The 27,899-nt window shown below is 35.7% G+C and overlaps 1 protein-coding gene across 1 annotated transcript; it reads left to right on the top strand.

Annotated features, from left to right (window-relative positions):
- The first annotated feature begins 224 nt into the window (after positions 1-224).
- LOC133243110 (sodium/hydrogen exchanger 2-like) lies at positions 225-27,899 on the top strand. Its single transcript, XM_061409604.1, has 4 exons — positions 225-2,154; positions 5,300-5,763; positions 6,284-6,534; positions 26,277-27,899. The coding sequence occupies exons 1-4, from the start codon at positions 1,899-1,901 to the stop codon at positions 26,551-26,553; spliced, it is 1,248 nt and encodes a 415-aa protein (XP_061265588.1). The 5' UTR covers positions 225-1,898; the 3' UTR covers positions 26,554-27,899.

Below are 27,899 nucleotides of genomic sequence, written 5' to 3'. Positions count from 1 at the left end.
TTAAAACAAGAATTTACTGTGAAATCATTTTCCCACATTTACTGTATAATTTTGCTGTATTCTGTGCACACACACAAAAAAAGAAAAATACTTTTATTTGGTATCATAAATATCTATATTTGCCATAATGCTCAAAATGTACATCACTTTAAAATAGACTCATCAACATCCTCCATGAATTTTTTTAATTGCATATCTTTATTCCAGAAAAACAACTATTTCTGCTTTATTGACTATGCCAAAGCCTTTGACTGTGTGGATCACAATAAACTGTGGAACATTCTGAAAGAGATGGGAATACCAGACCACCTGACCTGCCTCTTGAGAAACTATATGCAGGTCAGGAAGCAACAGTTAGAACTGGACATGGAACAACAGACTGGTTCCAAATAGGAAAAGGAGTACGTCAAGGCAGGATGTTGTCGTCCTGCTTAATTAACTGATATGCAGGGTACATCATGAGAAACGCTGGGCTGGAAGAAGCACAAGCTGGAATCAGGATTGCCGGGAGAAATCTCAATAACCTCAGATATGCAGATGACACCACCCTTATGGCAGAAAGTGAAGAGGAACTAAAAGCCTCTTGATGAAAGTGAAAGAGGAGAGTGAAAAAGTTGGCTTAAAGCTCAATACTCAGAAAATGAAGATCATGGCCTCTGGTCCCATCACTTCATGGGAAATAGATGGGGAAACAGTGGAAAAAGTGTCAGACTTTATTTTGGGGGGCTCCAAAATCAGTGCAGATGGTGATTGCAGCCATGAAATTAAAAGACGCTTACTCCTTGGAAGGAAAGTTATGGCCAACCTAGATAGCATATTCAAAACAGAGGCATTACTTTGCCAACAAAGGTCCGTCTAGCCAAGGCTATGGTTTTTCCAGTGGTCATTTATGGATGTGAGAGTTGGACTGTGAAGAAGGCTGAGCACCGAAGAACTGTGGTGATGGAGAAGACTCTTGAAAGTCCATTGGACTGCAAGGACATCCAACCAGTCCATTCTAAAGGAGATCAGTCCTGGGTGTTCTTTGGAAGGACTGATGCTAAAGCTGAAACTCCAGTACTTTGGCCACCTCATGCGAAGAGTTGACTCATTGGAAAAGACTCTGATGCTGGGAGGGATTGGGGGCAGGTGGAGAAGGGGACGACAGAGGATGAGATGGCTGGATGGCATCATCGACTGGATGGACATGAGTTTGGGTAAACTCCGGGAGTTTTTGATGGACAGGGAGGCGTGGCATGCTGCGATTTATGGGGTTGCAAAGAGTCAGACACGACTGAGCGACTGAACTGAACTGAACTATCCTGCTCTTAAGTACTAGGGCCCTTATTCACACTAAAGAAAAGATTTTTCTCCTGGAATTTTTAGGAGTAGATGATTTAATTTTTTCAACCCCTTCACCTCTCTCTGTGGAAACAAGGAGGTCTAATGTTTACCGTTTTACCCAAGAGGCAGCTGGAATTTGACATCCTAGTTAGGATTCTCATATGTACAGTCCTTGATAGTCTTTGGAGATTTGGGGATTCTTCTTGAATAGTTTTCCATATCCTTTATGAATTGGAGTTATCTTATAGTAAGAAAATAGATTCCTAAGTGGCCAGAATACAGTTCCAGTAGTTTTCTTCCCCTGGAATTTAGGACTGGGGGTAAGATCCTTTTCTATGTCAATCAATGAATTTGTTCCTGTTTCCTCCCTTTGCTAGCTCAGGTTCTAATTTCATTCCAGGGCATCACAACCCAGCATTTCTCTTCTGGGACTCCACGGAGCTGCTGAAATTTTCATTGATCATTAAATACTAGCCAGAAAGACTAAGGGTCAAGGACAGCAAACCGCATTTGTCAGCATCTGCAGCTGGAAAGGAGATTAAATACTTAAGCAAGCACAGCTGGCAGAGCTGGTGATGGCTCACAGGCTGGGCCTCCTGTTGCCTCTGCTGCTGGGTCAGCTCTGCTCCCAGCTTCTGGGAACCTCTGGGAATAGCATGCTGCACTACTGGAACCTGAAGGCAGAAAATGGCAGCTGGGGATCCAAAAGAATTCAGGATAATGCCTCGGTGGCATCTGCTCACACACTCCTCTTCTCCCTGGATTACCAGCATGTGCAGACTCCTTTTGAGATCACACTCTGGATTATGTTAGCCTCTCTGGCAAAGATAGGTAAGTGAGGAATTTCCCAAGGCTTTCCCAGGGTGTTGCCTAATAGGGACAGTGGGGCATGGAGTGGGTGGGGGGATCTCAGGGCTTTTCCAGATGTTAAGAAAGGCACCCTTTTCCTAATAGAACAGAGAAAGGCAAACCGGAATATCTGCCTCCTGTTCTCTGCCAAAATGATCTTTATCTTCATAGCTCAACCCTTCTTGCAGTGATCATGTTCAAATGTTGGTGGTCTCCCAGTGGGAGGAGGCAGGAATAGGCCCAGCAAAGGGACTTAGACTGCAAAGTGTCCCAGTTGTTCAAGGGTTGAGCAGACAAGGCATAATTTTAAAAGGGAGAGCAGATAAATCTAAATAGAATGATTCTAATTGATCTGAGTCTTTAGACAGCATTTTTTCCTCACAGAATGCTTGCTATAGTTGCCAGGTAGTAACAAAGTGGGACAAGTCCATTTTCTATTTTTTAAAAGATAAGCCTTTATACCATTACTCAGAATTTGAGAGAAAACACAAACTAAGACCAGATCCAGCAAGAAAAGAACTGTTATATTTTAACTATTTCAACTTTATGAACACCCTGAATTTCTAGCTTTATGATTCTCCTAAGGGGATTTATTCCGTTTTTCCTTTTACGTTCTTTAATAATTTATCAGACCTTTGCCTTGATGGTGTTAAAGTATTTATGATAACGTTATCATTTTTCTAGGTTCAGAACAAAAGCAATGTCAGGAAAACTTCAAAGTCTATAGAATTCTGTTATTTTAAAATGAATTTCTTCTAAAATAAATCATGTTCAGCATTTCAAAGTTTTATTTAAGTGACTTTATATACTAAAGCTTTACCATTCATGAAATATATTATTTAATGATGACACAAAGAATCCACAGATTCATAGCATGATAGGTTGTCAGAGCTGGAAAAACCCTTAGAAATCATTCTCATCCAACTTTATTTTGTAGATAGGAAATTTGAGGCCCAGGAAGAGAAGATGCTTTGTGAAGTTCAACAAAACGGAACTAGAATGCTCATTTACATACCTCCTTGATTAGAAGTACATACTGTCTTGGGTGATAATAAAGAACATTTGTGAATTCTTTTAAATTATTAGGGTTAATAATTAAGGTTATTAGGGTGCAGGTTCTTTTAAATTATTTTTGTATTATTAGATATGTTGATTATATTAAATCTTCTAATTAAATGTTAATTTCAGGATGATAGGGCAAAGGGACTTCCCAGTAGTCTTCCATTCCCATTTGTTAAAGTAGGAATTTATTGAACCATCACTGACAGATAATTTTTTCTGTGACCTTGTAAGAGAATGTAAATTTAAAAAGCTAACCAAATAAATAAATTAATTAATTAAAAAAGCCTTCCTTGTAAGCAATCATTCAACACATATATTTTTAAACACATTTTATGTGTGAAGAATTATATTGTGGCCAGGGGCTAAAGTGATGAATAAGGCCCCATCCTTCCCATGAGAAGTTTTCAAATTATTTCAATGCCTAGAGAAAATAAGTGATTCTGTAGAGGATAAAGAAGGACACATCATGGTTTAGTGGAAAGATAAAATTACTATGAGCTATTTAAAATTTACTCAATTTAGGAGCCAGTGCCTGGCACATAGGCAATCAATAAGTATGTGTTAGATAAGTAAAGTACTTCTTTGTCTCATATTTTTCATTTTTAATATGAGAATAACAGTATTTACATTGTTATGCTGGTATGATGGGCTTCCCTGGTGGCTCAGATGATAAAGAGTCTGCCTGCAATGCAGGAGATCTGGGTTAGATCCCTGGGTCAGGAAGATCCCTGGGTCAGGAAGATCCCCTGGAGAAGGGAATGACAATCCACTCCAGTAGTTTTGCCTGGAGAATTCCATGGACAGAGGAACCTGGTGGGCTACAGACCATGAGGTCTAAAAGAGTTGGACACAACTGAGTGACTAACACTTTGCTGTTGGTTTGATGAGAGAATCAAATAGAAGCATATAGGTGAAAGCACTTTTGAAAATATTTCGAAATAAACTCTAGCATATGAACCAACTGGCTTTCTTTTCTAAAATGTGTTTATTATTTATCTGATAAGTATCTATTGAGCTATTTCTATGTGCTATCAATGTGCTAGGGATTATTATAAAAACTATGCTCAATCCTTGAGAAAATTGTAGTCAAATTAACTAACAAATGTATTAGAAAAGGATATCAGCAGTATATTGGTGAGGACAGGATTAGACAGGAAGGAATGGATTAGCTCAGATGGTCATTAAGGTCCTTTCTATAATAGAGAAGATCGATGATAATTAGAGTAGTTTTCTGTAAGCTTCATGTAAGCTAGAGCATGATGATGTGGAATATAATGTGGGCAGAGGAAAAAGAATACAGGATAAAACAGAGAACTGCTGCCATGTAGGTTGCTAGAGATGGCTGTATTTCCCTCATGGGAAGAAAGAGTAATATCATTCTATGAAAAACAAACTTTATAATTGGGATTGTATTTTGATAATTCAGTAGTATGCATTTATGTAAGCCCATATATGTCAATCAGACTAAGTGACAGTTTGGGGTAATTATATGAACATTGAGCTAAAAGTCAAGATACCTGTCTGGGTTGTCATCCCAGCTCCACCACATACTTACTGTTCAGCCATGAAAAGTAGCTTCATTTCTTTGGCCTCAGTTTCCTTATAAATAATTATAATTCCTTATGAATGAAGAATCAGTTATGATTACTAAAGCCCTTTTCAACTCTTATTATTCAAAGCAGACATTTGAATTATGGTTATCATTTCTATATTTTTGAGTTTCTGATGTCTTTGACTATGATCATGAGAAGAGCAGAAGAACACTGCAAGCTGATAAGTGTGTTGTTTCTATTTTAAAATACATACTCATATTTGAAAATGATTCAGTGGGCATATGAATAAACTTGCTGTTAATTGTGAATATTTTAATTCTATTAGTAAATATTTTCCATTGTAAAGGAAAGTGTCTTCACTCATGCCTCTGCATCTTTATTAAGTCATTATTAAAATGTAAAATGACTGAGAAGTTATTTTCCTGAAATCATAAGACTTGACAAGAAGGCTGACATATAGAGATGATTGATAATAAAGATGTTTACTAGTCTATCTTTTTTCTCTTTTCTAGGATTTCATCTCTATAATAAGATACCCACAGTTGTACCTGAAAGCTGCCTTTTGATATTTGTAGGTCTCATCATGGGAGGACTAATTTACAGTTTAAATGACAAATCTCCACCAGTCATGAACAGTGATATATTTTTCTTGTATTTACTTCCACCAATAGTCCTTGATGCAGGATATTTTATGCCCAGTCGGCCATTTTTTGAAAACATAGGAACCATTCTGCTGTATGCTGTAGTTGGAACAATGTGGAATGCATTTGGAATAGGCCTTTCCCTCTATGGCATATGTCAGGTGAAGCTCTTCAACCTTAAAGATGTGTCATTGCTCCATAACCTTTGGTTTGGTAGTTTGATTGCTGCAGTAGATCCTGTGGCTGTACTCTCTGTATTTGAAGAAATTCATGTGAATGAAAAGCTTCACATTTTGGTGTTTGGAGAATCCCTCCTTAATGATGCTGTTACTGTTGTAAGTATCCCACACACGAGTTTTCATGGTAATTAATTAGGTTCCCTTATGCTCACCCTTGAAATTTAAATAATAATTTAATTCTGGTTTAGACCATGATTGAACAATTTAGTCCTAGGAATAAGGTTATGAATTTAGATAATATGATTTACTCACGATTAATATGTTTTCAAAAATAGAAATACTTCTTTGATACTATACTAACCTTTATCAGTTTATTAAGAGAAAATTAGGGTATGCCTTCTATAGGTCAAAGTCTTCCTAGTCATGTTACAAGAATATTTTAGCCATAAAGGATATATTCACAGCCCATCAATTTTCAAACAGAATCATGCATAATTTAATACTCATCTGTAGAAATATCTTTTGATATAAGGAAGCTTTCTAGGAACTCATATTGGGAAGGAAATGGGGAGTTGAAGAACTTCAAAGTTGAGAAACTTCAAATTAGAAGGGCATGAATTGAGACGTTCCTGATTGGTAAATTCACTCTAATCTTTTTTTTTTTTTTTAAATACAGGTGCTCTATAAGCTTTTCAAATCGTTCTCTGAAATGCCATCTATCAAATCATTGGACATTTTGGCTGGGATAGGAAAGTTTTTTTTGGTTGGAATAGGAGGCATTTTCATTGGGCTCTTGTTTGGCATGATTGCTGCCTTTACCACACGCTTTACCAAGACCATCCGGGTCATCGAACCTCTCTTTGTCTTCTTATACAGTTATCTCTCCTACCTGACAGCTGAAATGTTCCATCTCTCAGGTATTGTGGCGTAAGTATCTGGACAAGTCTTTGATCTATTGAATTTCTTTTAGGAATTGTTTCTTATTTTCCACTAGAAATCTAGGAAACTGCATTTCCTAAATATGGAAGGTGGCTCTCCTTTATGTTCTTCAAGGATTTCCTGTTACCTCTAATAGTCACTTAGTCATAGGACTGCAAGTGTTATTGTTGTCAAGCTCATGGACTCCCTGTAGAGATTAAATGGCTACATCTCAACTACCTTGCCTGTGTTCCGATTGCGGGTCAGTATGACTTTCATTGCATAACAAAAATGCTGAGAATTTGGCATGAGGCTACCTAGAGCCCTCCTCTCTTTGCAGGGGAGAATCATTCGCCTAATGGATTAGTGTATCTAAACCCAGTAACATTCCAGTGGTAAGTAATTAGATAGCACACTGTATAAATAAACTTGGCATTAGCTCTTATATAGATGGATTTTCTGCCATAACAAATAACTTTATGACTTGTTTTGTAAACCATATGGCATATGCTACATTTTTCTCTTCTCTATCACTGGCATTTAACCAGTGATGATAGTACCTCATATCTAGCTTATAAGGCTAAATGCCCATATGGTAAGTATTAACACCTAAATGCTTTTGTGCTAGGGTTTAGATCACTCCATTCTGTGTTTTTAAAAGAAATGGAATGCATTATCTTTTTCAAATTACACATGTTTTCTGAAAGCTCAAAGAGAAAAAGAAAAAAGAAAAGATTGATTTAAAAAAAATTATTTATTTTAATTGGAGGCTAATTACTTTACAATATTGTGATGGTTTTTGCCAAAATTAAGTTCTTTAGAACTAATGCCATTTGACTTTAGGTTACTCTTAGTTCTCAAAGGACTTACTGTACATGAGAAATGTCATAAAATAGTGATTACAGTTAGTTTGTTTTAAATAAAAATGTTCTAGGTTGAAAGCAAGGATTCTATCTAGCATCTGTCTGGGTGATTGCATTTTAATTTGTTGAGAGATGTAGTTTGTGTTTTAAATTGTCTTTGATTTTTATTGTTTGTATTACTATTAATGAAAGACATGTAGAAAAAAGCCAAAAAAGGAATTGGATGGGGCAATTTAAATTCTTTTAATCTAGGACATTTTCCAAAGTTTTAATATAGTATCATTTAAGTGGCTTCCTTCTTTTGAGCACCCTGCACTTTTAAAGAACTTGACAATGTGGTGAGTCCTGAAAGAAACAGGGAAAACAATGTTGTCAGAATTACTTGTTTCCTCTGAAACTCTCCTGATTCTTAACTTTCTTATAACTCTAATATATGTTATTTTGGATTAAGAATATGAGAATCTTTCAGGGTTATATCTGACAATCTTGTTTCTTTTGAGTGCTAAGGATATTGGAAAAAAGACCTTCCTTTATTTTTATGGAGGTAGTTTAGCAAAATAATTAAATGATTAATTCAGACCATCTTAGGCTAACACTTTATATGCATTTTTGTTATCTTAAAAGGTATTTGAAAACCTAGAGAGGTTGGAGGTGGGAGGCAGATTTAGGAGGGAGGGGACATATGAATGCCTATGGCTGATGCATGTTGACGTGTGGCAGAAACCAACACAACATTGTAAGGCAATTATTCCCCAATTAAAAATAAAGACTTTTTTTAAAAAGAAAAAAAAAAAGATATTTGTGCAAATATCCTTTAAATATATATATATATATATATATATCTTTATAAACTTTGTGTTATATGCAAAACTTTGTCTTACTTAAAGTGAAATTGTTTTGAATGTAGTTGGAAAAGAAGAGCACAAGTATGATTTAAAGTATTTGGGAAAATCTTTTCCTAAGATATTGTATTAATTGGAAAATTAATTAGGCTGAAAACACTGGATTAAGAAATGGAACTCCAAAATTTAGGTCACATAAATGACCAAATAATGATGGTATTTAAACTTGTAATAAAATGAACAGAATGATAATTCAACTAACTGTCAAATCATAGATTTTAAATATTAAATACATTTGAAAAATTAATTTATTTTTTTAGAAAACCTCCTCCAAAACCTTCTGAGTTTCAGTTACTCTACCTGTTAAAAGTAGATGATAATATCTACATTACAGAATAATTGTAATAAAATGAAACAGTATATTAACTGAATGACTATTTAAATATATAAACAGCAAATTTTAGATATTATATAGTTATTTATTGATTGAATCACTGTGTTAAGCATGAAACAAAAGTATAATCATAGTCACAATGTCACTTTGGGAAGATTTTCCCTTCCTTTCAATTTGTTGCATTATCCAATATGAAAATGTAGCACAAAACACTTACACTCAGTCAATTATTAGTCATTTTTTTCATAAATGAACTATGTATAAATCAAGTTCTGCCTGAAGGATTACTGATTCTTAGAATGGTCAATATCATCAATTTTTCTTGTTGTTGAAATCAAAATGAGGACACAATTTTACTGTGAGAAAAGTAATTAAAATATATTAGAATTCTATACATCTGTGTACAACATTGTAACGTAATTAGCCTCTAATTAAAATAAATAAAAAAATATATATTAGAATTATGAGGTTGAAGACTATTCTTAGCCTAAAAGCATAAGGCATCAGTCTTAATGATGGGTGCTTTTAACAGGGGTATATTGCATCCATTATAGGACTCATTTTTGTTCCTTTTCAACAATTTATTGTTTCTGAAGTCAATAAGTACTCATTTACTGATATCTTAAAATAGGTTTTGTTATATTATGTTGCCTCCTACTTTAGACATTTTTTCATAAAAGAAAATCTGCTCATCAGAAGTACCAATTGCTATATAAATTTATTTTATAAATTACCAAATTTATTTATTTATTTATAAAAGTTCCAATTTATTTATAAAATATTAAATTATTATATCTTTATATATAAATTTATAGAAAATTAAATATAATTTAATGATTCTTTGAGAAGAATATTCAAGTCTAGATTTCTATTAGACACTTGATAATATGTTCTTTATCACCATTGTATTTTGTTACATTTTTTAAAAACTTAACAAATGTGAGTTTGCTTCTCTGAGCTTCAAATTGTTCTGTATTTCATTCAAAACAGTGTTTGCTATTGTTGCCTATCAGCATAGGTGGAGAACAATGTTTTTATTTTTATTTTTTTATTTTATTTTTTAACTTTACAATATTGTATTGGTTTTGCCATATATCAACATGAATCCACCACAGGTATACACGTGTTCCCCATGCTGAACCCTCCTCCCACCTCCCTCCCTGTACCATCCATCTGGGTCGTCCCAGTGCACCAGCCCCAAGCATCCAGTATGGTGCAACAAACCTGTACTGGCAACTCGTTTCATATATGATATTATACAGGTTTCAATGCCATTCTCCCAAATCATCCCACCCTCTCCCTCTCCCACAGAGTCCAAAAGACTGTTCTATACATCAGTGTCTCTTTTGCATACAGCAAGAGAACAATGTTTTTAATTAACTTTGGTTGGGTCAGACAGCTATGACTGCCTAATATTGTTTTTGAGAATCTCAGAAAAAGTAGGCATTGTTATTTTTAAATTAATCTCCAAAATATATTGGCATTGTTTTATATGTCAGATTGACATCACTGTTTGGCATAGGAGACAAATAATTTTTATAAACAATTAACAACCATTTGTTGGCCCTGTAGATAGTATTGCTTTCCTGGTGGTTCAGATGGTAAAGAATCCACCTGCAATGCGGGAGACCTAGTTTCAATCCCTCGGTTAGGAAGATTCCCTGGAGAAGGGAATGGCTACCCACTCCAGTGCTCTGGCCTGGATAATTCTATGGATTTTATAGTCCATGGGATCACAAATAATAGATAGTATTATAACAAGGTTATAGTGTAGAAAATAGCAGACCAATTAATTTCTCATCTTTCACCCTTATATTGTAGAGCTTCCCTGGTGGCCTAGATGATAAAGCATGTTTAAATGCAGGATTATGTTCTCTACAGAAAATTATTTGTGCAATTAGCTTGTTTGTGATTTCTATTCAGGAGCTTGTACAAAATTATTTTACATTCTAATAAAAATGAATAATTATAGCTAAAATACTCAAAGGGTGTTCTTTTTATATACTGTTTTATTCACCCTGTCATGAAAAAAAATCCTCTAAATTTTGTAAAAAGAGATACTATAGAACATGAAGATTTAGAAATAAGTTTTCACACAATGACAAATACTATTTTTGTGAGATCAGAAATACATTAAAGTTATTTCATGCATTTGATATGAACTATAAAGCTAAGGTGTTAGAATTTCGGAATGTTCTAGCTTAAGGCTCCAGTTCTATAATGGGTTTGAGCTGTACCAGTTTGTAATTCCATAACTTATTGTTTTCACAATATAATAATGCTCTATCAAAGAAAGTGTCATCAATCAGCAAAGAATGCCCTATATAATGAAGTTTATATATTGTATTATAACTTTCCTTCACTTTCAAAACTGTTCAAATCTAATAGAAATTCCTTTTTGTTTGCTCAAATGCTAAAACTCTATGCTGTGGAGCATAGTTCTCTTTCACTTTTGGAAAGAGTTTTTTTTTTTTTCCTAACCAACTGACATGCAGATGGATTTAGTTTTCTACTGTGATCTTCATTATCTATAGATTCCAGATAAGTACCTTCTAATTACTTTCTAGCCTAGTTGGACACTTTAAATACTAAACCTAAATTTAAAGTGAAGTCCTAGCTCAAAGTATGTACATAAATAAAATAAAATATTATAGCTACAGTCCATGTTATATTTTTGTGGTTGATACTATTAATCTGAGAATATTCCTTAAAATATCAAATGTTAATAGAATCATAGAGTTTCTTTAAAATGTAAATTTCTTTCTATTTCTTTTGAAATGTATCAAGCCTATACACCTTTGTCATTTGGAGTAACAGACAGGATACTTGCACATTTAACCACTGATATTAGAGCAAACAATTGAATTGGGAATCATGAAAATGTTTCTGCTTACCAGTTCCACTGTTTTAATTCAAAATTTCCAAGACTGAAATAGAATAGGTTCTGTTAGCTGTCTTTAGCAAAACTTCTCTGGCCTACCTAGCTTACTCAGTTTTGAAATTTCAATCCCAACAGTGTTCTCAGGAAAGAACCAGTGCCTTTGTGCTGAGAATGATATAAGAAGCAAGATCTGTAGAGAGACTTGCACACAGTAGGGACTCAATTGTTTCTTTTTGAATGAATGCACACATGAATGCATAAATGACTAGGGAAATTTTGGATGAGACATCATGAAACCACTTCTGTAAAAGAAAGTACTTGTATTAATCATGTTTTTATGACTCATAAACAACCTGACCTATAGAGAAATGGATCAAGGAAGTGAGAAAATGGCTTTAAGTATCTCATACTTAAGGAGGAAGGTAAAATTAATTCCCTAAAGATCTGTAATGAGTCGATGACAGACATGACATTTTATTCTAGAATTTACCTACTAAGAAACTCTTTTACTCATAAGGCAATCAATATTCAAACCTTTAAAATTCAGAGTTTAGTCTTAAAGACTGAGAAATTTTATTGAGTTCATCAACAAGGCTAATTATATTAAGAGAGAAAAGACTTGGAAATAATCTATGATTTTTATTTTTACATCTTATTTATATGTTAGATTTTTACCCATGCATGACTTCAAGAGTTTATGCATTGCTGTGACTTCTGCACAAAGGGACTAAAATAGCCTAAGAAAATGTGTTTTCATGTTGTGAAATACTTCACAGTGATATGAAGTGAAGAGAGTGTTAGTCACCCATTCATGTTTGACTTTTGTGACCACCCATAGACTATAGCCCCATAGGCACTTCTGTCCATGTACTGGAGAAAGTAGCCATTCCTTTCTTCCCTTGAATGGCAGTAGTCATCCGACCCAGGGAGATCTTTGGGGACCTTCCCAAGCCAGGGGTTGAAAGTACATCTCTTATGTCTCCTGCTTTGGTAGGAAGAGTCTTTACCTGCTAAGAAACCAATATAGGCCTAAAATATTCAAAGTGTGGTTCACGAACTCTTGTGTACTGTGCTGTGCTAAGTTGTTTTAGTTGTTTCTGACTCTTCACGACCCTGGGCTTCCCTGATAGCTCAGTTGGTAAAGAATCCACCTACAATGCAGGAGACCCGGTTCAATTCCTGGGTTGCAAGATCCCCTGGAAAAGTGATAGGCTACCCAGTCCAGTTTTCTTGGACTTCCCTTGTGGCTCAGCTGGTAAAGAACCCGCCTGCAAAGCAGGAGACCTGGCTCGATCCCTGGGTCTGAAAGATCCCCTGATGAAAGGAAAGGCCCCACTCCAGTATTCTGGCCTGGAGAATTCCATAGACTGTATAGTCCATGGCGTCGCAAAGAGTCGGACAGGACTGAGTGACTTTCACTTTCCCTTTTCTTTGTGATCCTATGGACTGTAACCTGCTAGATTCCTCTGTCCATGGGATTCTCCTGACAAAGTCAGCAAGGAACTATATCTCCTCCAGCTATATCACTTTTTATCTTTAAATCAAACAAATCTAAAGTGAATTGAGAAATATAAGATGTCAATTAAATATTTTCCCTTTAATTAAATTTTAATAGTGATTCTTTAACCTTAAAAATTCATGTGATTAGTCTAATAGATTTGCTTTTAAAGAATTATAATCCTGCATAGCAATCCAGAAAGCCAAAGCAATTAAAAAGAATTGTTTTGAAAAATCAAACTTTTTTATTCTCTGTGACATTTAAGCAATAAATCTCTAAAAAACTAAAGTACCAACCACCTAAGTCAAGAGAAATGAAAGTTACAAAATTGCAAATTCTTTTTGAGTGACACTTTTTATGGAAAAGATTTTTTCAGAAAATAAGTACTCATAAACTAATGAGTTCTTCTAAACAAACATAATCAAAAAATGTTTTGTACAATCAAATAAATGTTCCTACTCAACGTATCCCCCTCCAAAAAATCTCAAGTTGCTCAAATTATACTAATTCCTTAAAGACCTGAATCACTTCTTCATGAAGACGTTATCACTCATAGAAATTTATTTGCAACTTTGTCTTAACTCTAGTCACATCTGTTTTGTGTCATGGTTACTCATTTAGATGTTTCTCCCCCACAAATATTAGCTAATATTCATTGAGCATTTCCAGTATGTCAGACATTATGCTTATTGCTTTACATACCTTTTCTTGTTTAATTCTCATGGCAATTGCATCAGTTAGGCATTTATTTTGCCCATTTTACAGACCAGAAAACTCAAATTTAGAAGGATTAACTAATTTGCCTAAGGTTATGCCCCCTGGCAACTCTAAGAGCAGGGATTCACTCACACATCTGTCTGATTGCAGACCCCAATGCCTTAAAAAGTGAAAGTGTTTGTTGCTCAGTGGTGTCTGACTCTGCGACCTCATGGACTGTAGCCTCAAAATGGATTAAAGATCTAAATGTAAGACCAGAAACTACAAAACTTCCAGAGGAAAACATAGGCAAAACACTCTCATAACACTGTAACATAAAACACAGCAAGATCCTCTATGACTCACCTCCAAGAATAATGGAAATAAAAGCAAAAATAAAGAAATCGACATAATTAAACTTAAAAGCTTTTGCACAGTGAAGGAAACTGTAAACAAGGTGAAAAGACAGCTTTCAGAATGGGAGAAAATAATAGCAAATGAAGCAGCTGACAAGGAATTAATCTTAAAAATATACAAGCAGCTCATGCAGCTCAATACCAGAAAAATAAACAACCCAATAACAAAATAGGCCAAAGAACTAAACAGACATTTCTCTGAAGAAGACATACAGATGGCTAACAAACATGAAATGATGCTCAACATCACTCATTATCAGAGAAATGCAAATCAAAACCACAATGAGGTATCATTTCACGCCGGTCAGAATGGCTGCTATCCAAAAGTCTACAAACAATAAATACTGGAGAGGGTGTGGAGAAAAGGGAACCTTCTTACACTGTTGGTGGGAATGCAAACTTGTATAGCCACTATGGAGAACAGTGTGGAGATACCTTAAAAAATTTGGAATAGAACTGCCATATGACCCAGCAATCCCACTGCTGGGCATACACACTGAGGAAACCAGAATTGAAAGAGACACATGTATCCCAATATTCATCACAGCACTGTTTACAATAGCTAGGACATGGAAGCAACCTAGATGTTCATCAGCAGATAAATGGATAAGAAAGTTGTGACACATATACACAATGGAATATTAACTCAGCTATTAAAAAAAAAATATTTGAATTTAATTTCTAGATATTTTATAAATGTTAGCATTATTATGAATCCATCAAGAAGATATTTCCCCAACGTTTTATTATAGAAGCTTATGGAAACAAAGAATTATTGGTTTTGATTGGTTCTTGATACATAGAGATGCTTTTAGATATAGTTGAATCAATTAATATATCAAATACTTTTCATAAAGGCATACTATGATCTCATTTAACTTCATTACTGACTACTGCATTGGGACTGGAGTGTAAACAGTCACATCGAGTGAGGGCTCTCTCAGGTTAAAATGAATTCCAGTCAAACTTTTTTCATTGTCCGCGAGATACACTTTAATTAAAAAAAAAAAAAAAGCAGACAAGTATTTATGAGCTCCTATATTCTCAGTGCTGGAGGGTAGAAAAGGTAGAAGAGGAGGCTGGCTTCATGACTCTCTCAGCACTGAAGACCTAGAGCCTGTAGCATTCCCTGCCTGCTTCCTTGTTTTGCTTTCCATAATAATTTCTTTTAATCTTTAATGCCACTTGATATTGCAGTTTCTTTTTTTAAACTTTGTATTGTGGTATAGCCAATTAACAGTGCAATAGTTTTAGGTGAACAGTGAAGGGGTCTAGCCATGCATCCACATGTATGCATTCTCCCCAAAACTCCCCTCCCATCCAAGCTGCCACATAACACTGAGCATAGTTTCTGATTCATATTAACTACTTAAATAGTGAAGACAATTTTAAACCAGCTACTCACTAAATCTTTTGTTACCAAACTCAGGTTCAGCTGCTTACATCTTGAAAGCCAGTACTGGGGACACAAGTGTTGGTTGGAAAGGAAAGTTCACTCTATTCAGGAGGCTGGCAACCTGGGGAGAAGGCAGACTTGTGTCCCAGAACCCATTCCAAAGATTCTGCTCTAGTCATGAAAGTTTTTAAAGGGGAAGCTAATCACAGTTAATCATTTCAGGATGGGATCAGAACCTTCATCACCTTTCACTGTGTGCAGACTTGCTGACTCTGTGTGATCTTTCTTTAGATGCTATCTCATTCATACAGTAACTGGGGAAAAGGTCTACTAATCAGTTAATTCTTCATTTTATTTTTCAGTCTAAGAAAAGAATCAACAAATAAGGCATTATGTGATCAAAAGATTTGGGAGATATGCTTGGGACAGAGATTAATGAAGTAGGGAGGCACCTGGTATAAAAGCTGAGTTAAAATATAGCTACTAAAGTGATGAAACAAAGGAACTCTTGCAAAGAGCTACTCCCTGCAAAAATCTGTTTTTGTTTTTGTTTTTGTTTTGCAAAGAGCTTCTTACAATTTGACAGTTAAATTAAGTGCCTAGTAACCCAAGTTACAGTGCTGGGTTCTACATACACAATTTGTGTACAAAGATAAAATTCCCTTTTAATTATTAGAGCTTGCTGATACTTCAATACTGTATATAGTAAGGGTGAAAGCAGATAAGTGATTGAAATTAATAGTCTAATAAGTGATCTAAAAAAAAAAAAACCAAACTGTTCTTTCTTTAAAATCCTTGTCATAGTATTTTTTTAAAACTATTGTTAGAACTTTATTACTAAGTGGCTGTACTTCAAAAAATACTATTCCTCTCTCTTTTTAAAATATTTTGCTGAAAGAAAACTTTGGAGTTTTATAGTGAAAATAGAAATAAAGAGTAAAAAGGGGTGACCAAAAGTCTGTTGGGTGACAGCTGATAGTGAAGGGAAAATAAATCAAAGAAATAGGGATAGGAAACTTTATAAAGTAGATGCAAATCATTGCCAAATTAGCCTTTGAGGAGTACCAAACTACAAGAACAGAAATGTAGTTTATGTAGGCAGGCTTCATTTGTTTTGCATGGAGAACTACAGGAACCATATCTGATTATTACCGGTAAAGATTTGACACGGTTCTTTTCTGACACAAGTTTAAGACTGTAGATTCTAGTCCTAGTCATTACATAGAGAGGTGAATAGTTATAACAATTTTATAGCAATTTACTATTGCCCCATATAGAGTTTGTTATGTAAAGGGAAATCATAAGGTATGCAGAGTGTAAGAAATAAAACATACCTGAAATTGTTTGAGTCTAGTGAAGGCATATCTCATTTTATTGTGCTTCACTGTATTGCACTTTGCAGTTATTGCATATTTTACAAATTGAAGGCTTGTGACAATCCTGCATTGGGCAAGTCTATCAGCACCATTGATCTAATAGCATTTGCTCACTTCATGTCTCTGTGTCACATTTTGGTAATTCTTATAATATTTTGAGCTCTCCACTAACAGAAATATTACAACTCACTGAAGGCTCAGTTGATGGCTAACATTTTTAGCAATACCAGCTTTTAAAATTAAAGTATGTACAATTGATTTTCAGAAATAATACTGTTGCATATGTAATAGGTTGCAGTACAAAGTAAACATAACTTTTTTTGTGCACTGGGAAACTACAGTCTGTGGGATTGCAAAGAGTCGGACATGACTGAGCAACTAACACTTGACTATATGGATGTTTGTAGGCAAAGTAATGTCTCTGTTTTTTAATATACTGTCTAGGTGTGCATAGTTTTTTCCAAGTAATAAGTGTCTTCTAATTTCATGGCTTTAATCACTGTCCACAGTGATTTTGGAGCCCAAAAAAAATAAAGCCTGCCACTGTTTCCATTGTTTCCTCGTCTATTTGTTGTGAAGTGATGGGACTGGATGCCATGATCTTTATTTTTTTGAATGTTGAATTTTAAGCCAACTTTTTCACTCTTCTCCTTAATATTCTTCAAGAGGCTCTTTAATTCCTCTTCATTTTCTGCCATTAGGATGTTGTCATCTGCGTATCTGAGGTTATTGATATTTTTCCTGTAAATCTTGATTCCAACTTGTGCTTCATCCAGCTCAGCATTTCTCATGATGTACTCTGCATATAAGTTAAACAAGCAGGGTGATAATATACAGCCTTGATGTACTCTTTTCACAATTTGAAACCAGTCTGACATTTGATGTCTGATTCTCACTGTTGCTTCTTGACCTGCATACAGGTTTTGAAGGAGGCAGGTAACGTGGTCTGGTATTCCCATCTCTTTAAGAATTTCCCACAGTTGTGAGCCACACAGTCAAAGGCGTGAGTGTACTCAACGAAGCAGAAGTAGATGGATGTTTTTCTGGAATTCTCTTGCTTTTTCTACGATCCAATGAATGTTGGCAATTTGATCTCTGGTTCCTCTGTCTTTTCTAAATCCGGATTGTATATCTGTAAGTTCTCGTTCCACATACTATTGAAGCTTAGCTTGAAGCATTTTGAGCATGGCCTTGCTAGCATGTGAAATGAGAGCAATCGTGTGGTAGTTTGAATATTCTTTGGCATTGGTTTTCTTTGCAGTTGGGATTTCAATTGACCATTCCCAGTCCTGTGGCCACTGCTGAGTTTTCCAAATTTTCTGGCATATTGAGTGAAGCACTTTCACAGCATCATCTTTTAGGATTTGAAATAGCCCAGCTTAAATTCCATCATTTTCACTAATTTTGCTCATAGTGATGCTTCCTAAGGCCCACTTGACTTCATACTCCAAGATGTCTGACGCTAGGTGAGTGATCACACCATTGTGTTTTCTGAGTCAATGAGATAATTTTGAAGAATTTTTCTGTGTATTCTTGTCCACTCTTCTTAATATCTTCTGCTTCTGTTATGTCCTTACTGTTTCTGTCCTTTATTGTGCCCACTTTTGCATGAAATGTTCCCTTGGTATCTCCAATTTTCTTGAAGAGATCTCTATTGTTTTCCTCTATTTATTTGTGTTGGTTCACTTAAAAAGGCTTTCTTGTTTCTCTTTGTTATTCTTTGGAAATCTGCATTCATATGGGTATATCTTTCCTTTTCTCCTTTGCCTTTCACTTCTCTTCTTTACTCAGCTCTTTGTAAGGCCTCCTCAGACAACTATTTTGCCTTTTTGCATTTATTTTTTTGGGGTATGGTCTTGATCACCACATCCTGCACAATGTCACGAACCTCTGTCCATAGTTCTCCAGGCACTCTGTCTATCAGATCTAATCACTTCAATCTGTTTGTCACTTCCACTGTATAATCAGAAGGAATTTGATTTAGTTCATACCTGAATGGCCTAATCATTTCCCATACTTTCTTCAATTTAAGTCTGAATTTTGCAATAAGGAGTTCATGATCTGAGCTGTAGTCAGCTCCCTGTCTTGTTTTGGTTGACAGTGTAGAGATTCTCCATTTTTGGCTGCAAATAATATAAACAATCTGATTGTTTTGACTTTCTGCTGATGTCCATATGTAGAGTGTTCTCTTGTGTTGTTGGAAGAGAGTGTTTGCTATGACCAGTTCATTCTCTTGGCAAAACTCTGTTAGCCTTTGCCCTGCTTCATTTCGTACTCCAAGGCCAAACTTGCCTGCTACTCCAGGTACCTCTTGACTTCCTACTGTTACCTTCCAGTCCTGTATGAAGAAAAGGACATCTTTTGTTGTTGTTAGTTCTAGAAAGTCTCATAGATTTTCATAAAACCATTCAACTTCACCTTTTTTGGCATTAGTGGTTGGGGCATAGACTTGGATTGCTGTGATACTGAATGGTTTGCCTTTGAAATGAACAAATATAATTCTGTCATTTTTGAGATTAGACCCAAATACTGCATTTCAGACTCTTTTGTTGACTATGAGGGCTACTCATTTCTTCTAAGGGATTCCTGCCCACAGTAATAGATATAGTGTCATTAGATAAATTCACCCATTCTGGTTCATTTTAATTCACTGAATCCTAAAATGTTGATGTTCACTTTTGCCATCTCCTGTTTGACCACTTCCAATTTACCGTGCTTCATGAACTTAAGATCCCAGGTTCCTATGCAATATTGTTCTTTATAGAATTGAACTTTATTTCTATCACCAGTCACATCCACAACTGGGTGTGGTTTTCGCTTTGCCTCCATCCCTTCATTCTTTCTGGGGTTATTTCTCCACTCTTCTCCAGTAGCATATTGGGCACTTACTGACCTAAGGAGTTCCTCTTTCAGTATCCTATCATTTTGCCTTTTCATCCTGTTCATGGGGTCCTCAAGGCAAGAATACTGAAGTGGTTTACCATTCCCTTCTCCAGTGGCCCATGTTTTGTCAGAACTCTCCATATGACCCATCTATCTTAGGTGGCCCTACATGGCATGGCTCATAGTTTCATTAAATCAGACAAGGCTATAATCAAAGCAATCAGTTTAGTTAGTTTTTTTTTAATTGTTGTTTCCATTCTGTCTGTCTTCTGATGGATAAAGATAAGATGCTTGTGGAAGCTTCCTGATGGCAGGGACTGGCTGTGGGTGAATCTGTGTCTGGGTCTGATGGGTATGGCCATGATTAGTAAATCTTTAATCCAATTTTCTGTTGATGGGTGGGGCTGTGTTCCCTTCCTGTAGTTTTGCCTGAGGCCAAACTATGGTAGGCGCAATGGCAGTAATGGTGACCTCCTTCAAGATGTATTATGCCAGGACTGTTGTATTCAGTGCCCCTGACCCCACGGCAGTCCTCTGTCAACCCATGCCACAGTTGGAGACTCCTGAACACTCATAGGCAAGCCAAGCTCAGTCTCTTGTGGGGTCACTGCTCCTTTCTCCTGGGTCCTGGTGTGCACAATGTTTTGTTTGTGCCCTCTAAGAGTCTGTTTCCCCAGTTCTCTGGACATTCTGTAATCAAATCCCACTGGCCTTCAAAGTCAAATTCCCCGGGGCTTCTCAGTCCCTTTGCCAGATCCCCAGGTTGGGAAATCTACTGTGGGCCCTAGAAATTTCACAACAAAACTTAAGTGGTATAATTGTTCTCCAGTTTGTGAGTTGTCTGCTCAGGGGCTCTATGGTGGGGCTCACACACCATGCCTTCTAGATCTGCTGCAGCCAGTGCCCCTGTCGCTGTGCCAGGCCACTGCTGACCCATGCCTCTGCAAGAGACACTTAAACACTCAAGAGTGAAAGGTTGTTGTTGAACCATGCAGAGATGCCACGATTCTTGGCCCCCAGAGGAGAAGAATTCAATCCAGGGCCAGAGACGAGGCTTGATCACTCAGAGCTTTTATGGAATAAAGTTTTATTAAAGTATAAAGGAGATAGAGAAAGCTTCTGACATAGGCATCAGAAGGGGGCAGAAAGAGTACCCCTCTGCTAGTCTTCAGCTGGATGTTATACAGTCATTAGCAGTCTGTTAATGAAAGAAAGGAATGTCTTAAAACTCAGAATGGCACAAAACCCCTTACCCATAAGATGCATTTTGGGATTATCTTTGCACCAAATGGTTCATCTGGGCCATAAAATGATTAACTTGAATCTTGAAGAAGGGCAGATCACCATACAAATAGTTTAATTTACATAGATTAGGGGAACAATATCTGAATATAACATACTGGTTTGTCAAGTAGGTTCTGAGCCAAGAGGCAGAACCGACTTGAAGATAGAGTTTGGGGTAAATGCATAGTATATTAGCATAGTTTAAGGTAAACATTTCTATAAGAGAAATGCATTGATTATCTCTAGGTTTGAGAATAGTTAACTTCAGGTGAAACCAGGTGTCATGGCAACAGAGTATTTTAAGAGAAACCTCTTTTTAAATTTGTATGGAGAAGGAAAAAATATCGCTAGTTTGTTTCCTCCTGCTGCTTAAGAGAGATAAAAATATGACACTTGCAGGCTATTTTCTCCTTTTGGAGACCCCTGGCCTTCCTGCCTGTTACCCTCTCAAGGGCATGTCTAGATGAGTCTCTTGTGGGGTCCTTGCATCCTGGTGTTCACAAGGTTTTGTTTGAGCCCTCTGAGCATCTCTGGTGGATATGGAGTTTGATTCTAAATGCTATGTCACCCCTCCTACCATCTTCTTGGCACTTCTCCTTTGCCCTTGGACATGGGTTATCTTTTTTTTTTTTTTTGGTGGGACCCAACATTTTGTAAAAGTTGTTCAGCAGTGAGCTGCAATTTTGGAGTCTTCAATGGAGAAGATTAGCACACATCCTTCTACTCTGCCATCTTGTTTAACACATTAGAAAGCAGAGCCATTACTTTGCTGACAAAGGTCCATATAGTCAAAGCCATGACTTTTCCAGTAGTCAAGTATGAATGTGAGAGTTGGACCATAAGGAAGGCTGAGCACCAAAGAACTGATGCTTTTGAACTGTGGTGTTGGAGAAGACTCTTGAGAGTCCCTTGGACTGCAAGGGGATCAAACCAATCAATCCTAAAGAAAATAAACCCTGAATATACATTGGAGGTACTGATGCTGAAGCTGAAGCTCCATGACTTTAGCCACCTCATGCAAATAACTGACTCATTGGAAAAGACCCTGATGTTGGGAAAGATTAAAGGAAGGAGGAGAGGGGACGACAGAGGTTGAGATGGTTGAATGGCATCACTAACTCAATGGACATGAGTTTGAGCAAGCTCCAGGAGATGATGAAAGACAGGGAAGGCCGTTGTGCTGCAGCCCATGGGGTCACAAAGAGTCAGACATGACTGAGTGACTGAACAATAACATGGTAGAAAACAGACAAGAAAGAAAAATACAATTTATCTTTAAAAATAATTAATTTATATGCAAATTGTATTTCTAACTTAATATATGTACTGTCAGAGTGACATTTTTTTTTTTCTTAAGATCATAAAGTGATTCAGAGTAGGGACTTGTTTGGGGTGAAAATCACACAATGCACCATACCTCTCAGTAAATATTAAGCAGTTTATCAACTGTGAATTGCTTTAGATGTGGTCATAGTGCGTGTAAGTTGGCAATAATATATTCTGGGTAATATTTTAATTAGTTACCAAACCTAAGATAATCAAAGATGCAAATGAAGAACTTTCTTGTGCCAAAAGACACCAGGCAGCATGTAGTATTTCAGGGATTTCAGCTCATCCTCTATGTAAATCTTACTCTGAGATTTTCATTATTCCATTTCTCTCAAAGAATCACAAATTGACCCACAAGAATGGACCCTTGTGGCTATTGAGCTGCTTTCTTTTCTTTCTTTCTTTTCTTTTCTTTTTTTTTTTTAACAGAATAGGATATGAGAATAAAACCTGCATGTAACAGGTTGGAAAACAAGAAATTTATGATATTTATCAAGTAACCAAATGCTATTTTTAGAAAAAATTATTAAATATAGTGAAAGTATTAAGGGAATACATTCTATTGAGTTTAATTAGCACTTGACAGTTCACTTAAAGCTTTTGATTCCTAATTATTTTAGATATTCCAAACATTATCCAGGAATTGTTTTAAAATATATTAAAAAAATAAAATTTCAATAGCCAAATAAAACTGGTCATTCATGAGACACCTACACTTATACAGGAACTCAGTTTTTGCCTTCAATATTTGCCCAAAGAACTATAACTGAAAGGAAAATTCTACAAAAGATTGAGAGCAGATAGTTGTCTATTACATTTTAAAAGGCTGGTAATTTACTAGTTGACCAAGCCTATTTACCTAAAGTAGTTGAGAGTAAAATGAAAATAGAGCAATTAAAAACATTAAAAACTGTTGGCCTAGAACACTGAACTTCATCATGGAACTCTTCCAGTTTCTGGAAAAAAATCCAAAGGAAGGAGCACTAGGTAACAATGGCAGGAAAGACATCTCTTTAGAACTAAATTTACTAGAAAGAAAAATGCAACTTGAAAGAGAAAACCAACATATGTTGGTAATAATACTTGATTTTAAGTATAATAAATATTTTCCTTCTGGCTTACTTCACTCTGTATAAGAGGCTCCAGTTTCATCCACCTCATTAGAACTGATTCAAATGTATTCTTTTTAATGGCAGAGTAATACTCCATTGTGTATATGTACCACAGCTTTCTTATCCATTCATCTGGCAATGAAACATGTAAAATATCATGTAGGAAACGAGTTGCCAGTCCAGGTTCGATGCATGATGCTGGATGCTTGGGGCTGGTGCACTGGGACGGCCCAGAGGGATGGTATGGGGAGGGAGGAGGGAGGAGGGTTCGGGATGGGGAACACATGTATACCTGTGGCGGATTCATTTTGATATTTGGCAAAACTAATACAATTATGTAAAGTTTAAAAATAAAATAAAATTGGAAGAAAAAAAAAATAAGTATAATAAATAATTTGAAATTATCTCTTCAAAAATTGAAATTATGAACTGAAAAAGTCTTTTTTTTAATTTTATTTTTTAACTTTACAATATTGTATTGGTTTTTATGTAATCTGTTGTGAGGAGAAAAGAAATGAAAAGTCAGAGAAGCTTCTTATTCTATTTCTTTCAAAGTGAAACAGTTAATATTGTTTCTTAAAAAAAAAAAAGAGGGGTTTATATTGGGCTGATGCTGAATGTCAGAGTATTTCAATACCCAATTAATGATAGAAAAATAAAAAGCAAGTCAGTAAGAAAGGTAACCAACTTCCGAAACAAATGGAAAAGTAAAACATCACGTTGATTAAATATGTCACACTTAAAAAAACGTTGATCATCATTCACACAAATGAAATATATTGTGTATATTTAAAATATATATCAAGGTGGTCAAGGACATGGGCTCTAGAGACTGATTAGATTCAATCCCAGAGCTGCTACTTTCAAGCCAAGTGATCTTAAGAAAGTTATTTAATTTCTCCTGGCCTCATTCACCTGTGACATAGCAATAGTAACAATGTCTATCTCATAAATATCATTGTGAAAATTAACTGAGATAAAATAGATAAAATACCTGTAAGACATAGTTGCCACAAAATAAGCACATACATATGTTAGCTACACTTACTGGCATTTTAAATCATTAACTATCTTAAATCAGTGTGCCTCTAACTGAATTCCCTGGGTTTAATCTGGCTGAAGCAATCCAAGAGGGCTTGTGGTAACTATAAGTAGAAATGTCAATCAGTTATTACTGATATTAAGGGAGCTGAAGGTGAATCAGTCTTTTAAACTCTCCTTTGTGAGTGCAGGTTTAACCAAAACTGAAATGTTTAAAAACTTTATTGGAGTATAGTACATTTACAATATTATGTTAGTTTTAAGTGTACCGCAAAGTGATTCAGTTATATATATATATATATATATATATATGTGTGTGTGTGTGTGTGTGTGTGTATGTGTGTGTGTATATATATATATATATATATATACATATAAAATAGAAAAATAATGTATATCTATACATCTAGATCCTTGCTCAACACTGCTTTACCTACTACTTTGTGTTATTCGTATGGTAATCCTTTGACCATTTTCAGTGTAGATTGGTTTAAACTAAGGATTAGCAGCTCATGGTTTTTATACCTTGAGTATCACAAGATTTATTATTGTTTGTATAGTCTGGACTAGTCCTGAGCAAAAACGTAGATTTACAAAGCTGACCCATATTCTTCTCTGACTGCGTCTCAGATTCCTAGTTTGGCATTCTTACCCTTAAGGCTTTTAATGTGAGCCATTTTCTGGGAGTTTTGCATTTTGAAAGGCTGTATTAGAGGTAGTAGAACATGTTTCTTCTCTAAAATTCATGCAATTGTGTGCATATCTATCACTCCTCCCCACGTCTTCAGCAGAGAGTAATTTAAAAATAATTTATCATGGGGTGGCAATAGGTTATTGCTCATCTCATATACAATGTTTTTCTCCCTTCCCCGCTCCCCAGTTGTTAAGAAAATATCTAAATATCTGACCCTTAAATTAATAACAGTGGGAAGGCAATAAATCATTTTGGTGGATTGAAAGGTGTAACGAAATACTCTAGAGTAAGGCTTGGAAAAGATTATTCAACAGGAATATAACAACATAATCTTGAAAGCATAGTGAATCGAATAAAACAGTAAAACACTCCCTGACTATCAAAAATTGCTTTATTTATAACAGTAGTGCTTTAGAGGCTACAAGTATGTGTTATTTCTCATATTAGCCCTTGCCTCTTAGCGTATTTGCTGCCAACTAATTATTAGAACCTGTCAGTGCAACCCTATTTAAAGAAGACTGATTAGGCAGTGGGCTTCCCTGGTGGCTCAGACTACAAAGAATTTGCCTGCAATGATGGAGACCTGGGTCTGAGCCCTGGGACAGGAAGATCCCCTGCATAAGGGAGTGGATACCCATCCAGTATTCTTGCCTGGAGAATCCCATGGACAGAGGAGACTAGCAGGCTAGGGTCCATGGCGTTGCAAAGAGTCGGACAAAACTGAGTGACTAAACGCTGAATGACTGACTTATTAGACAATGTTAAAGATGATAAAGCAGATACATTATTCTCAGCACACAAAAGGACACAGAAGCTGTCATTTATTTTGAAAATTAAGCGTTTGATTGTCTTAGAAATGTTATTGTATAAATTCTGAGGAAATGGCATTGTTTTTTTTTTTTTTTTTTTTTTATGTTCTGGAATGGAGTAAGGCATCTAGAGTAACAGAGACCCTAGTTTAGTCCTCAACAACATTTGTGTGATCACTTTCTCTTAAAGTTAAATGCAAATATTTACTCTTACACATTTTTTCCCCTCTTCTTTAGAATTATTGCCTGTGCTATGAGCATGAAACGCTATGTGGAAGCTAACATTTCTCAGAAATCCCATACCACTATCAAGTACTTCATGAAGATGTGGAGCAGTGTTAGTGACACTCTTATCTTCATCTTCCTTGGTGTTTCTACCATTGGAAATAACCACGAATGGAATTGGCCTTATATTTGTTTCACTGTCATTTTCTGTCTTATTTGGAGAGCATTAGGTATGGTGAACATTGCTTTTTTATGTAAACTGTGTCAGCTTGTTTTGAGATTGCATTAGAAACAAGAAATTTAAAATTCCAATATGTTTATTTGCTTTACTTCTCATAAGTAGACTGTTTTCTATTCTTCACTTATGCAGGGGCTCCATAATAGCAAGGTTAAGAAACTGGCTCTAAAATCAGACTGAGTTCAAATTCTAGCTTCACTACATAGCCTTTTGACTTTGAAAAAAAAATCATATAATCATGCTAGCAGTAACAGTCCTTAACTGTAAAATGAGAATCGTTGACACTATAAACTTTTGCCAACTATTGTGAGAATTATATGATACAATGTAATCAAAGAGTTTAGCATACAGCCTGGTACACTTTAATACTACTATTATTGGGCTTTCCAGGTGACACCAGTGGTAAAGGATCTGCCTCCAATGCAGGAGATGCAAAAGACCTGAATTTGATCCATAGGTAGGGAAGATCCCTGGAGCAGGAAATGGCAACCCCCTTCAGTGTTCTTGTCTGGAAAATTCCATAGATGGAGGAACCTGGCTGGCTGGCTGCAGTCCATGGGGTCACAAGGAATTGGAAATGACTGAGTACCCACGCAGGCCTGCAAACCCTCTTCTAACCCAGTGTTTACATTAAAAAATATATATATACTCCACAGCTTAATTGTTACTTAAACTGAGCTGTCTCTTTAATCTTACACGTTGTAGTGTATATAGGAATGCAGTTTATGGTTTATCATATTTTTTGACATTTCTATCTCTATTTTCCACATCCTCAACACATGAACAAAATCATTGTAGACCTTTCTTTGGAGACTATGAACCTTACCCTAGCAACACTAAGGGGGACATTAGGGAATTTGCTTGTAATTTTAAGAATGAATAATAAGACTGGCCAGGGTATGCTTTATTGTCTATTGAAATGTATTTAGGTTGGCATTAACAGTGAAACTATAAGCTAAATGTTATGCAAGTTCACAGAAGGCAATTTCTAATTTATTCTGAGCCCACTGGAAAATCTCACTAGAATTATAAAATATTATTTTTAATCTAAATGTCTTTTTAAATAAAATTGAACAAAAAGTCTACTTTGTGCTCATGTGCTATAAAAAATAGCTGATGGAAACAAAAATGCCAAGAATAACCGAAAATGTTTTCCTATAAAATGTTAAGACCTACAGTCTCCCAAAGCAATAGAAATAAAAGCAGAAATAAATGAATGGGACTGAATCAAATTTAGAAGCTTTTGCACAGCAAAAGAAACCATAAGCAAAACAAAAAGACAGTCTATGGAATGGGATAAAATATTTGCAAATGGTGTGACTGACAAGGGATTAATTTCCAAAATATACAAATACAAATACAAATTCCAAAATATACAAATACAAATACAAATTCTA

The sequence above is a fragment of the Bos javanicus genome, chromosome X, assembly GCF_032452875.1.
Source record: "Bos javanicus breed banteng chromosome X, ARS-OSU_banteng_1.0, whole genome shotgun sequence".
NCBI classification, from domain to species: domain Eukaryota; kingdom Metazoa; phylum Chordata; class Mammalia; order Artiodactyla; family Bovidae; genus Bos; species Bos javanicus.
This window is presented reverse-complemented; position numbering and strand designations above follow the sequence as displayed.

Bases quoted from the DNA above. Each gene is read 5' to 3' on its own strand.
- LOC133243110 (XM_061409604.1), top strand. From the start codon at position 1,899: ATGGCTCACAGGCTGGGCCTCCTGTTGCCTCTGCTGCTGGGTCAGCTC. The intron at 2,155-5,299 runs GTAAGTGAGGAA...TCTCTTTTCTAG, and splicing joins AGCCTCTCTGGCAAAGATAG to GATTTCATCTCTATAATAAG. The intron at 6,535-26,276 runs GTAAGTATCTGG...CCTCTTCTTTAG, and splicing joins CATCTCTCAGGTATTGTGGC to AATTATTGCCTGTGCTATGA.